At 42.1% G+C, this 15,967-nt stretch overlaps 1 protein-coding gene across 1 annotated transcript in view; it reads left to right on the forward strand.

The window, feature by feature from the left end:
• BBS5 (Bardet-Biedl syndrome 5) overlaps window positions 1–15,967 on the forward strand; it is a 28,775-nt gene that overhangs the window by 8,207 nt on the left and 4,601 nt on the right. Inside the window, exons 2-8 of the mRNA XM_063428631.1 lie at window positions 4,558–4,640; window positions 4,960–5,025; window positions 5,820–5,869; window positions 6,312–6,439; window positions 7,095–7,230; window positions 8,925–9,020; window positions 15,020–15,082. Of these exons, the coding sequence (XP_063284701.1) occupies window positions 4,558–4,640; window positions 4,960–5,025; window positions 5,820–5,869; window positions 6,312–6,439; window positions 7,095–7,230; window positions 8,925–9,020; window positions 15,020–15,082 (622 nt within the window). The remainder of the gene's footprint in view (window positions 1–4,557; window positions 4,641–4,959; window positions 5,026–5,819; window positions 5,870–6,311; window positions 6,440–7,094; window positions 7,231–8,924; window positions 9,021–15,019; window positions 15,083–15,967) is intronic.

Raw genomic sequence — 15,967 nt, forward strand, 5'->3', positions numbered from 1 at the left:
GCTTAATATCTCCGTATGCTTGGCTGACAAAGGCGGAGTTAACCATTCGGGAATTGTCTGCGTCTTCCGGATTAAAGGGGGTATACAAGCGGTATGCCTCCAATAATCGGTCATAAAAGACACTGGGCGCTTCATCGCTTTTCTGGATCACCTCAACTGTCTTCGACATGTTAATGGCTTTCTTTCCTCCGGCTTTCATGCCAGCAATTATAGCGTCTCTATAGGCTCTGAGTTGAACCATATCAGCACCATTTACGTTCCAATCGGGATCGGTGTTGGGATAGTGTGTCGCGGCCCATGCTGCTGGATTGGCTTGGTTCAAAGCACGGGCTCTATCCTCTAATGCTTTAATGGCTGCTTGATTTATTCTTGTCCTTTCCTCATTGTTAAATAAAGTCATTAGTAACTGCTGGCAATCAGCCCATGTCGGATTATGCGTCTGTACTATTGAGGTGAACAGATCAGTCATAGCTTGTGGTTTCTCAGTATACGAGGAATTATGGGTCTTCCAGTTTAAAAGATCGGTTGTGGTAAATGGGACATATACGAAGACTGGGTCAGCGTGTGCCATTTGACCTGCGGCATCGATATAAGCTGACCCGGGATTCAGACGAAGAGGCATCTGATAGTGCTTTAATTGTTGGGCACCAGTCAACTGTCGGGTTTGGATGGGGCTACGTAGAGAGGCGTCAGTCATGGGTTCCGGTCGGGGAGAGATAGGGTATGGGGATGTGGGAGGTCGGTTTTGGGAAAAGGTCGTAAATAAAACACTTCGAGCCGAGCTAGATGAAGCTTGACCGGAAGTCTGAAGTGGCGCCAAATCAGGATATTCGTTTCTAATGGGGGTGGATTCTGGTTCCGGAAGGGGAGATTTAGTACGAGGGGGGGTGGATCCTGTACTGGAGGAGGAAGCGGAAGTGGATGAGGGTAATGAGGGGAGGGGTGCAGGACTTCCTGCGTTTGCGTCACTTCTTCTTAACGGAAAGTAAGGGGGCGGCAAAGGGATCTCGGACTCAGGGGGCGTGTCCAAAATGGGCCTAACACCAGTCCTAGTGGACGAGCAAGTCCTAGCTACCATGAGGCGACACTGCTCCTCGTGGCATGTCTGGAGCCATTTTGGCGAGTCATTTATGGCCTGTCTCCAACAGTCAATATAAGGAAACTGGCCGTAAAGTTCAGGCCTACCCGATACAGCCACGTGTAAGCGCTGTACCAGAGTTGGATCCAAACTGCCACGTGGCGGCCATGCCGCAACCAAAGTAGGCCACTCCCTAGTACACAAAGTGACCAAACGTACAGGAGACATCTTTACCCCAAAATCACAAACTTTGAATCCCTTTTTAAAATTCTTAACCATACATCCTAAGGGATCCGGAATCGTTGACTGCGACGCACCCATACTTAACAATGGAACGTCGTCGACAACGAATACTATACACGCGTACTATTCAACAGTCACACCCGTTTCCTCTGGCAACAGCACCACGTGGTACGGTTACCAAGTGAAACGTACACAATAACAATAAACACTCAGGGAATTCCCGTACACACACAGCTGTTACACCAGTCACTATATAATCAATATTATGCCCTTTGGCGTAACTATACAGTCACCCACGCTATAATTCTCTATATACGAATTACCCGTCTATAACACACCCCAGTAACATCGTCTTTTACAAATAGCGGTTACAGTACGGTTAGCATAGGTCAAAGCACAAGTTAAGGTCACAATACAATTATTAGTGGTTATGGTGTTAAACATGCAATGGACGACAATGATTAGTACTTATTATATAATGTCAGTAAATATACAGGGTTATGGTACCGTGCACTATAATACAGCAACACACTATTAACACTCTCGCTGGACGGCTGAGCTCGCGCTATCTAACAAGATATACACTTTACTAAAACAATCGTTAACACATTTACAATTCCCAACTAAACTATTGGCCAGTACCTTGAATGGACTACCTAAAACTATATACACCCGTTTTGGTTAGCCACACTGCCCAATCACCACATATATAGCGAGCTAGAGAACCGAATTTACACAGGCGCCTCTTAGTCGCACTATCAAAAGTCTAGTGGGTTCCAAATTTACACGCCTTCCCACTTAGCCCAGATAGGATGAGAACTAGCGAACCGAATTTACACAGGCGCCGCTTAGTCTCCCGGTCCCTCCGACCTAGCGAACGTAATATACACCCTAGAACGCTAGTCTAGACAAGACACCGGTGTCCGGCTAGGGCTATTTACACCAGGACCCCGCCTGACTAACCAAATCAAACGGTCTGACTAAAGAGCGTTCGATCGAGCGGTGCGCCTTCGCTCCTTCCCTCCGACAGAGGGGGCAGATACACAGATTCAAAACCCCTTTGGGCCTACCGCACAATCGGTATACCCCTAGTGGGTCCTGCCGTCTAAAACAGCAGTTGTCTTACCTCCTCGTTCCTGAACCTGAGTTCACACTCATCGACGGGGACACCCCAGCACTTCTCACGTAGAGGCCGATGATCTCCTGGACAACAGACCAGTGGCGCCGAGACGAAGGGAGGTCCACGCAGAAGTTCAGGGGTGCAGCCGTAGAGAACGTGGGCAAAGATAGACCGTCTCACGCCTCTGCCTCTCAGCTACCGTTGAACGATGAGCTTCCCGGCCAATGCACCAAATGATACCGGAGAAACTGACGGAAGCCAAGCACAGAGAGATGGACACAGGTTTCTTCAGGAAGGAAGAGATTCTTTATTGGATCACCGATCGGGACTCAGAGGGACTAGCGTCACCAAAATACAGCAAAGTCTGAGTACTGAATACATAGAGTACATTCCTTATATAGCACTGTAGCTCCTCCCACAATTAACTACACCCACACATACCCTTAACCTATTTAATAAATAGAGTCTAAACTCATCCATCCGGTCTAACCACGTGGCTCATCTGATACAAAGGAGAGGGACGCGTAATTCCAGTTCTTACATTCCTGCACCTGGTCAGTACAGTGATAACAGTATCTTAGCTACGTGTAATTAACTAACTGATACTACAAACACATATACATACATATGCCTTGTGGCAATCTTAGCCTGCTAAACTTGTATTTTACTGGAATTACATCACACTACCATTCAGTGTCTTCACCCGCTTCATGCAGACACTGAACTTTCCTCATAGAGATCCATTAATTCAATGCATCTCTAAGAGGAGGTGCTGATTGGCCAGGGCTGTTTTTAGATTGTGCTGGTTTTGCCCCTGATCTTCCTCCTTTGACAATTTCAGCTAATCCCATGCTTTCCTATGAGGAAGCATTGTGATTGGCTGACATTACCACTTCTGGTGATGTCAGCAAAGGAGGCAGATCAGGGGCAGAGCCAGCACTGGAATAAAGTTAAGATTTTTACTGTATTTAGGGGGCCAGGAGGCTATAGTGTTTTTAATAGGTATACCAGGGCCGGCCCTCTACTAAAAGATGGGTCTTCTCCCCCACCCACTGCACTAAAAATACATGCCTCTCAGACTTCAATGCACTGTTATGTTATGTTACCTTGTGCGCCTCTTCTGGATGTAACTGCAATAAAGAAAGAAAAATGTAAATGTGTCACTAAAATGTAAATGTGTCACTACCTTCCTTGGAATACTAGAAATCACATGTAACTTATATGAAGACACACATTTTTTTTTTAAGTAAAAGAAAGCAAACATAACTCCTGTATAAATACAGACAAATCAGGTATTTGATACTTGGTAACAATCTATTACGATTTGCCCAGGGAAGTAAGAATATGTTGGCCTCAGCAGCATCAAATGGGGATTATCTGAGTCCTTGGTAAAATGTCATGTAATCTTAGCAAAGCCAAATAATGTGCTTAAATCCCAGCATCTATTTTGTTTCAAGACAGGCATCTGATCTCTCCAAGAAATGATCTCCCAAGGGATATACAAGTACGATAACCCAGTGCTATATCTACCAATATTACTGATGTTTAATATTTCCAAATATACAGAATCACACTTTTGATAAAGTGAATGATTTATGAATAAACAAAAGAATGATTTGGTCATAATTATTAAGTCAGTTTTGCCATCTCACAATATCTAGTAAATCAATCTGTACCGATGGATTAATAATTGTTAGGGCCACAAGCACAAACTATCATTTTGCTTTTAATATATATATATATATTTTTTTTTCTAATGCCATGAATATCCAGGAGTGTCTCAGAGTTTAAATTGCATGATGCCATATTCTTTCTGTCCCTTTAGGAGTTGTTCAGTTTAATTAAAAATAGTTTGTTGTATTGAACCCCGACAGGGACCCAATTAAGAGGGGCAAATTCAACTGATCTTCACCCAATGATCAGGCAAAAATGTGTCCTCTTGTGGCAACCGCATCAAGGAAATTATATTGGAATGTGTGCTGTGTGGGCCATTATTGTAATGGTCATCAGACGATTTGGAAGTCACTCAGTATGACTAATCTTAAAAGTGTGTGTACTATATACTGGATTTCTGTATGTACATAACCTAATCACAATATTTTGGTCCCTTTTTCAGGCAAATGAAAATGAGACCAGGAGAAGTGCTGATAGACTGCTTAGATTCTATCGAAGACACTAAAGGGAACAATGGAGACAGAGGTACAGGTCTTTGGGGGTTATACTGTGAAGCTTTCCTGGGGTTCATCAAGCTTAACACAATTTATAGATAATTGGATAATTGCTAAATATTAGTACATCAATGAGGGGGCACACAGGTGGAGCCAAGAGTCAAAATACTAAACTGGCTTAAGCATATGGTGCTGAAATTAATTTACTCATAGACAGTGGATCCATGCTAATCTCTGTCCTCTTGTGATGAGCTAACATTTTCATCCAATAATTTTCTTAAGTGTATAGACCTCTAAATTGTCTTGTTTGTATGTTTTAGTATTGTAACTGTTCTCATTCTTCATTTCAGGTCGACTTTTAGTGACAAATTTACGCATAATTTGGCATTCTCTAGCTCTACCTCGTGTGAATCTGGGTGAGTATTATGTCTTTATTTTCATTTATACGTCAACAATCCATTTATGGTGAACAATTCACTTGACATGGTCCCAAAGAGGACCTTAAGGGCATAGAACAGTCTGCCTGCCTGTTAGTGTGTAGAATCAATAATGTGGATTTTGTGCATGTATTAATTTAAGAGTTTATATGTTTATTTGTGTGGAGTGACAGTGTGTGTGAATACAGTGGTGTATCTGTCTGTGCGGAGTGACAGTGTGTGAATTACAGAGGTGTATAACTGTGTGAAATGACGGTGTGTGTGTGTGTGAATACAGAGGTGTATAACTGTGTGGAATGACGGTGTGTGAATACAGAGGTGTATCTATCTGTGTAGAATGACGGTGTGTGAATACAGAGATGTATCTATCTGTGTGGAGTGACGGTGTGTGAATACGGAGGTGGATCTATCTGTGTGGAGTGACGGGGTGTGTGTGTGTGTGTGTGTGTGTGTGTGTGTTTGTTTGAATATAGAGGTATGTCTATCTGTATGGAGTGATAGTGTGTGCCTGTGTGTGTAAATACATGGGTGCGTATGCACCTTATCCCTAGCAAAGTTACTTTACACTTCATAACTATTTTATTTAGTAATTTCTCCATCCCATTGTGACCTCTCACCATGCCCTCCCTCTCCTCAGCAATTTGTCCTTCCCTCCCTATCCATGCCAGGGTGAGGAATTGGTATCCCACCAACAAAAGAAAATAAATCATGAAGACATGTTTGTTTTGCTTTCTAAATTTTCTAAATTTCTTTTTTTTTTTTTTCATTTTTAGCTGTTGGCTACAACTGTATTATAAACATTACTTCAAGGACTGCTAATTCAGTAAGTATGATGTAATTAAAGGGTTGATACAGACGTATTATATGGGGAATGCCATCAATAAAATCTGTAATAGAAAAATAAAGGTACTCACTTCTTTCACAGGTTTGCAAGCAATTCCCTGGAATGTAATTGTAGTCTTCTCCTGTTTTCAGATGTCTACTCCATTTTGAAAATATGTTCTGAATGATAATTAGCTAGCTAGGTTTTTTATGAAGGTCCCATCAGTTATGTTTTTTTTTTTTTTTTATTATTCCTGAGTGTAACGCTGTGTCTGTACTTTGGTCATTAATGAAATGTATTATTTCATTTTGATTGAATGTCAGTATATAAGGGAAAAAATGTAATTTGGTTTAATTAGAGACGTGTTATTAAGGGAGTGTTTTCCAACCATGCAGTGCTCTGTGTGGTGCGTTGTTTATGACACTTGGTTTTATATCGACAGAAATTACGAGGTCAAACCGAAGCACTTTATATTTTAACAAAATGCAATAATACACGTTTTGAGTTCATTTTCACGAATGCTGTCCCTGGAAGTCCTAGGCTGTTCACGTCTGTCATTGCTGTACATAGGTAAGTCTATTGCAGATGTATTGACCATATGTTCACCTCTTCATTTCTTAATATCCTAGCAATTCCCTGATGTCAGTAACGATTCACTAAAGTAAGCTTTAAAAAAAAAAAAAATTGTCAGGCATTCCGAGCAGCCCGAACGTTAATGGGTTCACTGTTAAATATATACAAAAAAAAATCTGCAAACAGATTTCATAATTTTACTTGAATCCATCCCATTTCTTTTCCTCTGAAAATGATGCTTTAAGGGGCAGAATTTGGCATATGTTGGTGGTTGTAGGTTGTAAAGCAGAGAGAAATAGGCTGTAGGATCAGATGAACCCGATGGAGGATATTACAGCTGTTGGGTTTAACCAGAGTCTATCCCAAGCCATGTTACTAACCTCTTTCCATCAGGGTTATGATTTACAGATAGAGAAATTGGATGGTATAGAAAACAGGGAAATCCAAGAAGCGAACTTGTAGGTAGCAGCCAGTGAAACTGGGCAGATAGTGTAACCAGGGGATGAATGTCTTCTTGCTAGGGCTGCACATTCACTCACCAGTTGATAGGGGTGAGTGGGAATTTTGAGGCCTAATATGTACATATTACATGTTTGTGTATTTTAGAATATGGTCAATAAGTTGGTAAATATCCAGTTTCTATATTTTCTAGAGCCTATGAGACCTCCAAAATGTATAGAGATCTGAAGCTAAGAGGGGCGCTGATCCAAAACAAACAGCTGAGACTTCTTCCCCGGGAGCAGGTCTATGACAAAATCAATGGCGTATGGAATTTATCCAGTGACCAGGTTAGAACGTCGAAATATTGATAACTGATCTGATAACATTTTATCTGATTCTTTCCCTCTCATTTATATGCACAAGAATGGCATTGAGCACAGATTCTGTTACCAGAGACGTTAATTTTATGTGGTTTTAGCTCTCCATTAAACTAACAATCCCACCTGTAAAACAACATAGTATGTAATATTCCTCTCAGAGGGTGCCCATTGATGGATCACGTGATGCTCTTATACTATGGCAGGCCACTCAGCTAACCCTTCCTCATACTGCAATGCAGAGAGGAAGGAAACCATACAGACAGAGATGCAATACAGTTTAACAAGTGAAGGTAAGTAGGTGATCGAAATCTCTTGTCCCCCCATAACAACTTAAATTAGCTGAATTTGTAATGGGGTGGGATTGTTCATTTAATGCAATTTACAGCACTTCTAGGATAAAAACTTTGAGGGTTTTTTTTTTTTTTTTTGGAGGGCTACTCACAGCTGACTGAGCATATTAAATCATCAGATCTTAAGAATGGAACTTTGTCTAGTTGCTGAACTACAAATATAAAAGTTTACAGGCATGGTATACAGAAAATAGGATTTAAAAGGTAGAATATTACATTTCTGTTAACTCTTCCCTAAAGATTACGTACTAGAACAATTATAATAGAAAGTGAATAAAAGGGACTGGAGTTGATCCCCCTTCAGCTCTTTAATGTATGAAGACAATGTAATTAAAATGTAAATTATAAAAAAAAAAATGTTCAAAACATAGTTCCGGTGGTTATTTGGCATACGAATGCTATTGGGGCTAGGAAGGCCTACTGCCATAGTTTATACTACCTGGCCCAAAATCTCAGATGCTACCATTTGTATCCCCAATAAGCTACCTGACCAGAGCAGCGACCTCGCAACATTTTAGCTGGAGCGTGGCAGATTAACGTGGATACCTTACAACGTGTATTAAATATTACTGGTGGAACCCGGATACATGACTTAGTCCCCGGGCCACAACCCCGTTCCTACCAATCTTGCTACTGCTGGTATGATTTGCCTTTACATGTGTTTTATATCTTGGGCTGTGCATAGTGGCATGACCACCTCCTCTCTACTTATATTTAAATAATATGCAAGTTCTGTCTGTTACCTACCTGTTCACACTGCATGTCGCAGCTTGTTAGGCCATATGGAAGTGTCACTCTTAACCAACAACATAAAATGTGTGAATTCCTTGCTATGTTTCTACCTCCATTGACAGGCTCCAATAGGCTGTTATGTTATGCTTTTTTTTTTTTGTCATGCAATAATATCCCAATTGTCTACTCTACTTTTCAGCGGTTACCAGCCTGGTTTAAGCTAACGTTTAAGCAAATGTTATAGACCTTTATGAAACTCTCTTTAACAAAAATGTACTATTAATGCTTGCCACACAACTGTTTATCTTATGTTGTTCCATCGACCTGTATCTGCTGTCGTGGCGATATAGGTGTGCCTGTATTTCTTAGTACTACAAAAATAAAGAATTTCAAAAAAAAACAAAACATAGTTTTTCCATTTCATGAAACAATAGCTTCATGCAGATCACATGTACTGAAACGTTTTACTTTCACCATATGTTATTATACAACAGGCATGCATCATATGTACATAGTATGCAAATATCTCTGGCCATAAAAAAATGTATTTACCTACTTCTCATTTTCCTTTTTTTTAAGGGCAATTTAGGCACTTTCTTTATAACAAACGTGAGAATCGTGTGGCACGCCAACATGAATGACAGTTTTAATGTCAGCATCCCTTATTTACAAATTGTAAGTTTCTCATCATTATCAGTGAGTAGATTTGTAACATGTTTAGTCTGGGCCTTTGTGTTGGCAATTGACTTTTAAGATGTTTGAGGTTTTGCACTTTATTTCCTATAAGACGGGCATAGGCAACCTTCGGCACTCCAGATGTTTAGGACTACACCTCCTTTGATGCTTTGCCAGCCTTATGGGTGTAAGAGCATTATGGGGGATGTAGTCCACAACATCTGGAGTGCCGGCGGTTGCCTATCCCTGCTATAAGAAATATGATGAAACCAGCAAGTCAGAACTTTTAGAAGATTAGAAAAAGTGGTGCAAAGTTTTAAACATGGGACAACCGATGGATATTTCCTTAATGATTATTACCCCACATTTATGTTCGCAACACCTTTATTAACCCCTTAAGGACTTAGGACGGTTCAGGACCGTCATCGGCATTTTTCCATTGCCGACCGACGACGGTCCTGAACCGTCCTAAATTTAAGATGTACTTACCCGATCGCCGTCGTTCCCCCGGCAGCGGTCGGCGGTGCTCCCGTTGTGGGGAGACTGCCTGCAGCCCAGACAGTCTCCCCATGGCGGATTAGGACCCCTGTGGCCATGTGATCGCCCAAGAGGGCGACCACATGTCCACAATAGGTGTCCATCTGTCTGCCTGCAGGGGGACTGTCTGTGCTGACAGGCAGTCTCCCTGCTGCTGTAAAATCATAAAAAAAAATTAAGTTAAAGTGAATAAAAAAAATTATTATTATATGTGTATATATATATATATATATATATATATATATGATATATAGACATATATTATACCTATGTCATGCTAAGTGTATTTTTATATTAATATGTACATATATTAATATAAAAATACACTTATAATTAAATTACACACGTGTGTATATTTATAATATATATAATAACTATATTATAAAATACAAATAAGTAATTTAAATTAAACATGTAAAAATAATAATACAAATTAAAAAAAAATTATATATCTATACGAAATTTTATTCTAACTGTATTTTGATATTAATATATATTTATATCAAAATACACTTAGAATGAAATTGTGTGTATATATATATATATATGTATATATAAATAAAAAGAATACAAACTATTCATATGTCCATATACAAAATTACATAAATAATTATATAAATATACACGTAGACTTCAAATATATAAATATGCATATATATTTAAATTCTACGTGCGTATTTATGTAATATTTTTACATAATTAAGTTATTTTATTGATTGCAATTTAAGGGGCCTGCCTGCCAACCCAGGCCGAAAGTCCAGAGAATTTAATTTGCTATCACTGTATTTTACCCTGTAATGTTCTACGACACCCTAAAACCTGTACATGGGGGTTACTGTTTTACTCGGGAGACTTTGCTGAACACAAATATTAGTGATTCAAAACAGTAAAACATATCACAGCGATGATATTGTCAGTGAAAGTGACTTTTTTTGCATTTTTCACACACAAACAGCACTTTTACTGATGATATAATTGTTGTGATACATTTTCCAGTTTTGAAACACTAATATTTGTGTTCAGCAAAGTCTCCTGAGAATAACAGTACCCCCCATGTACAGGTTTTATAGCGTTTTTGAAAGTTACAGGGTCAAATATATGGGTCAAATATTTTTACATTGAAAATGGCCAGGTTGGTTACGTTGCCTTTGAGAGCGTATGGTCAGGGGCGGGCTGGGCCGGGGGGCAGGGAGGCAATTGCCCCCCAGGCCGCCCGAAATTATTTTGGGACCGGCCGCGGCGGGCCGGCCCTTTAAATGCTGCAGCCGCCGAGCGCTCTGTAAAGAGCGCTCGGCGGCTGCAGCTGCTTTTCCCTCCCTCCCCTCCCCTGTAGGTGGCCGAGCTGCACTCCGGTCCACGGTCCCGGCCAGAGTGATGGGAAGGTGCACACTGAGTGTGCACTTCCTGTCAGTCCGGCCGGGTACAGGAAACAGAAACTCCTGTTCCGCGCGGAACAGGAGTTTCTGTTTCCTGTACCCGGCCGGACTGACAGGAAGGTGCACACTGAGCACCTTCCTATCACTCCGGCCGGGACCGCGGACCGGAGTGCAGCTCGGCCACCTACAGGAAAGGGGGTAAGAAGAAGGGGGGGGGGGGGGGAAGAAGAGAAGGAAGAAGGGGGGGGGGGAAGAAGAGTAAGAAGAAGGGGGGGGGGGAAGAAGAGTAAGAAGAGGGGAAGGGGGGGAGAGTAAGAAGAGGGGAAGGGGGGGAGAGTAAGAAGAGGGGAAGGGGGGGAGAGTAAGAAGAGGGGAAGGGGGGGAGAGTAAGAAGAGGGGAAGGGGGGGAGAGTAAGAAGAGGGGAAGGGGGGAGAGTAAGAAGAGGGGAAGGGGGGAGAGTAAGAAGAGGGGAGGGGGGGAGAGTAAGAAGAGGGGAGGGGGGAGAGTAAGAAGAGGGGAGGGGGGAGAGTAAGAAGAGGGGAGGGGGGAGAGTAAGAAGAGGGGAGGGGGGAGAGTAAGAAGAGGGGAGGGGGGAGAGTAAGAAGGAGGGGAGATAAGAAAAAGAGGGGGGTAAGAAGAAGAAGGGGGGAGTAAGAACAAGAGTGGGGAGTAATTAGAAGAAGGGGGTAAGAAGAAGAAGGGGGGAGTAAGAACAAGAGTGGGGAGTAATTAGAAGAAGGGGGTAAGAAGAAGAAGGGGGTAAGAAGAAGAAGGGGGAGTAAGAAGAAGAAGGGGGGGTAAGAAGAAGGGGGGAGTAATAAGAAGAAGGGGGTAAGAAGAACAGGGGGGGGAGTAAGAAGAACACGGAGGAGAGGGGGTAAGAAGAACACAGGGGGGGTGAGAACACACAGAGGGAGGAGTGAGAAGAACACAGGGAGGGTGGAGGGGGGATGAGAAGAGCACAGGGAGGGTGGGTGAGTGTGAGAAGAGACCGCTAGGGGAGGGTGGGGGAGAGGAGAGACCACTAAGGGGCAGGGGAGAGCTCTAAGGGACAGAAGGGATAGCTCTATAGGACAGGGGGCAAGACAGGGAGCTCTTTAACACTACGCGCGCGCACACACACACACACACACACACACACAAAATGCACCCCTATACATACACAGAAACACACAATGCACCCCTATACATACACAGAAACACACAATGCACCCCTATACATACACAGAAACACACAATGCATCCCTATACATACACAGAAACACACAATGCATCCCTATACATACACAGAAACAGAACATGCTTCACTTACACACAGAGAAACACACAATGCATTCATTACACACACAAAGACAATGCATCATTTGCACACATACACAAAACATACAATGCAAACCCTTACACACACATGCAAACACACACACTGTTTTTCTTACATACACACAGAAACACAATGCATCTCTTACACTCAATGCACACACATACAGACACACACCTTGCATCCCTTATGCATACAAACACAGATTCACACAATGCATCCCTCACACACAACCAGAAACACCTAATACATCCCTTATACACAAATAGACACTGCTTCCACTACACACAAACACACTGCATCACCTGCACAAACTGGTATCCCTATACACTACATACCATAAGCACACATATGAGATAACACATAACACATCCCCTACACACTCCACTCCCTGTGAGCGAGCTCATGGGTGGGTGGAACATATAAGTGGACTTATGAGAGGGCCTTATGGGCATACTCACCGTCAGGCACTGGGGCCCAGACCTTGAGCTGTGTAAAAGGCCCCCAAAAAATGGAGCTGCTTCCAATTCTCCCAGAACGTTGAATTTTGTGACCACAGTTGCAAACAGCCTCCAGAGGTCCTGTTCTACACCAGACCAGTGGAGCCAAACTGCAGCCCATCATCATCATCCTCATCTAATTGTAAGTAGGCAATCTAGTATATTATTAGTGACACTAATCTATAATTTACCTCACATTAAAGGGACACTATAGCTTAATGAAGTGGTTCTGGTGTCTATAGCTGGTCCCTGCAGGCTTTTTAATGTAAACACACACTGTGTGCAGCACTGGCGTTAGTTCATATGGCAGATCATATGGGTGGGGCATTGTGATGTCACATGGGGGGGCGGCAAATTTATATTTTGTCTAGGGCGGCAAAAATCCTTGCACCGGCTCTGATCCTGGGCAGGTGCACCAGTCTACTGGTGACCCACAGGAGGGGAGTGCACTGATTGCACTGCACTCTCCTCCTGCCCAGACCCGTCTTGACCGCAGTGCAAGTGCCCTCTGCCCCTAATTTACAGTGGCTCACACACACAACAAGCAGTGCCTAGAGCCCTTTGCAGAGACGGAAACAAAGAGGTTCTGCGGCAGCTGGCCGTCCTGCAAGCATTACATTAAACAGCTGTTCCCCATGCAGCCACAGGTGGCGTTGTGCTGGGAGACTGTGATTACTCTTCACTTCCTCCCAGCCTACAGAGCAGCGCATGGGGAAGAGAGGAGGAGGCATGATTTAATCTTGAATAAATCCTCTAAGCAAACCTTTATAAATTTGGGGGGATCAGCTCTGTTTCCACAGTTTATTGGTGTTTACTCTCATCTCTGTATTAATATTGAGGGATGTCTAAGTAGTAACATCAGTGTGTGTCAGCAGGGCCAGCCGTTAGGGTGGGCAAGCTGTGCGGTCACGCAGGGTGCCATGACAACAGAGGCGCCCGGCGGCCAACACAGCTCACAAGTTGGGTACACCAGCATATTTAATTTAAACGATTCGCTGGTGGTCCACTGGTGCGCACCAGCAGTAGGTGCAGTCAGATCAAATCCTCTCCCTCGTGGTTCCGGCGCTCAGTTAGTGAGTCAGAGCACAGGCTCAGAGATTCTCAGCCTGTGCTCTGACAACATTGAAAGTCAGAGCCGTGAAGGAGCGGGTATGGCAAAGAGCTACTGATTAGCATAACATCAATATCCATTATAAAACCAGAAAAAGGTGGGCATGGATGGTGAACTGATTTGGTGGCGCAATGGGCCACTTGACTGGTTTTGCCCCCCAGGCCTAAGGCTGCCAGCCCTCCCCTGCGTATGGTAGCCCAGGAATGAGAATTACCCCCATGATGGCATACCATTTGCAAAAGAAGACAACCCAAGGTATTGCAAATGGGGTATGTCCAGTCTTTTTTAGTAACCACTTAGTCACAAACACTTGCCAAAATTAGCGTTCAATTTAGTTTTTTACTTTTTTCACATGCAAACAAATATGAACGCTAACTTTGGCCAGTGTTTGCGACTAAGTGGCTACTAAAAAAGTCTGGACATACCCCATATTGAATACCCTGGGTTGTTTACTTTAAAAAAAATATGTACATGTGGGGTGTTATTCAGTGATTTATGACAGATAATAGTGTTACAATGTCACTATTGATACATTTTAAAAATGTATGTTTTGAAACCGCAATATCCTACTTGTACTTATAGCCCTATAACATGCAAAAAGCACGTAAACACTGGGTATTTTTAAACTCAGGACAAAATTTGGAATCTATTTAGCAGTTTTTTTCATTCGCTTTTGTAGATGAGTAAAAGATTTTTCACATAAAAGTCAAAAAACATGTATTTTTTTTCAATTTTTCATCATATTTTTTCATTTTTTTAAAAATTAAATTACATGAGATTATATAAATAATGGTATGTAAAGAAAGCCCCTTTTGTCCTGAAAAAAACAATATATAATTTGTATGGGAACAGTAAATGAGAGAGCAGAAAATTACAGCTAAACACAAACACCACAAAAGTGTAAAAAGATGCCTGGTCGCAAATGTACAACATCGCAAAAACAGTCCAGTCCTTAAGGGGTTAAAATCCACATGATGTCCACTATAGACAGCGTAGGAGAAAAGCATGCATTTGCTGCAGAAGTGCTTTAGAATAAAGCTCTCAATTATCTTAAGTCAGTCAGTGTGGGGGTGGGATGTAAAAAAATATTGTAAGAAACAAACTTGTAAACTAAGAAAAATGTTTTATAACTATCTCTTTTGTTGTTTACAATTAGCGTTCCATAAAGATCAGAGATTCAAAGTTTGGCTTGGCACTTGTGATTGAAAGCTCCCAACAGGTAATACAATTTATTTTTGAATATGGAAAAATAAAGTTGCACTTGATGTATTACAAAGCTGCAGTGTTAAAACAAAATCCTCTGAACCTAGTGGGCACAATCAAAATAAAAAAATTGTAGTTAATCACAGATAAATAAAAACAAAATGCATATATTCCTGTCGAAACGAGTGCAGTGAGCCTCCAAATGTGTGGAACAACTTGATGACCGTTTTGTGGGCTGCCTTTACTGCCCTCATTGCGTCAATCAGGCGTAGTCAAAACATGTAAGCATTAATAGCATGTAGGAATATGCATTTTATACTCAGTCAGACTTTATCAAATCTAAAACAATCAAACATTTGTACAGCGCTACGGAATCTGATGCCGCTATATAAATAATAATAAACATGGAAATCTGGACACAAGCCTCTATTAACAAGTCATCAAACTTTCTGACCTTTGTTATTTTAAGGGATTACATATCTGCGGTCCTAAAAACATGTCATGAAAGTTTACCAGTCGTGACTGGCCCAGCTAATGATATGTTGGTTTAAAAAAAGAAAAAAGATTTTTCTAATAGACTGCTAGAATATTCATCAGACACTGGCATGCACAAAGCAAAACCGCCAGCCGCCCTAAACGCAACCGGTGACGCCGATGCTCCCACGACTTTCTTGGAGGCACTGACTGAACAGGACCCTCACGCTCCTGCCACCAAACAAGACATCGCCAACCTCCTAAGGGAGCTGAGACAAATGTCAGCGGCCGACATAGACGCGGTCCGCAGTGATGTGAAGGCGGTGGAGCTCGCACGCAAGTCACAGAGAACACTGTTACAGAGCTCCAACGGGAGGTACGTGAAATGAGGGATCAAATGCACAGCCTACAGCACTCCCATACTTCC

This window comes from Pelobates fuscus, chromosome 8, assembly GCF_036172605.1.
Source record: "Pelobates fuscus isolate aPelFus1 chromosome 8, aPelFus1.pri, whole genome shotgun sequence".
Classification (NCBI taxonomy): Eukaryota; Metazoa; Chordata; class Amphibia; order Anura; family Pelobatidae; genus Pelobates; species Pelobates fuscus.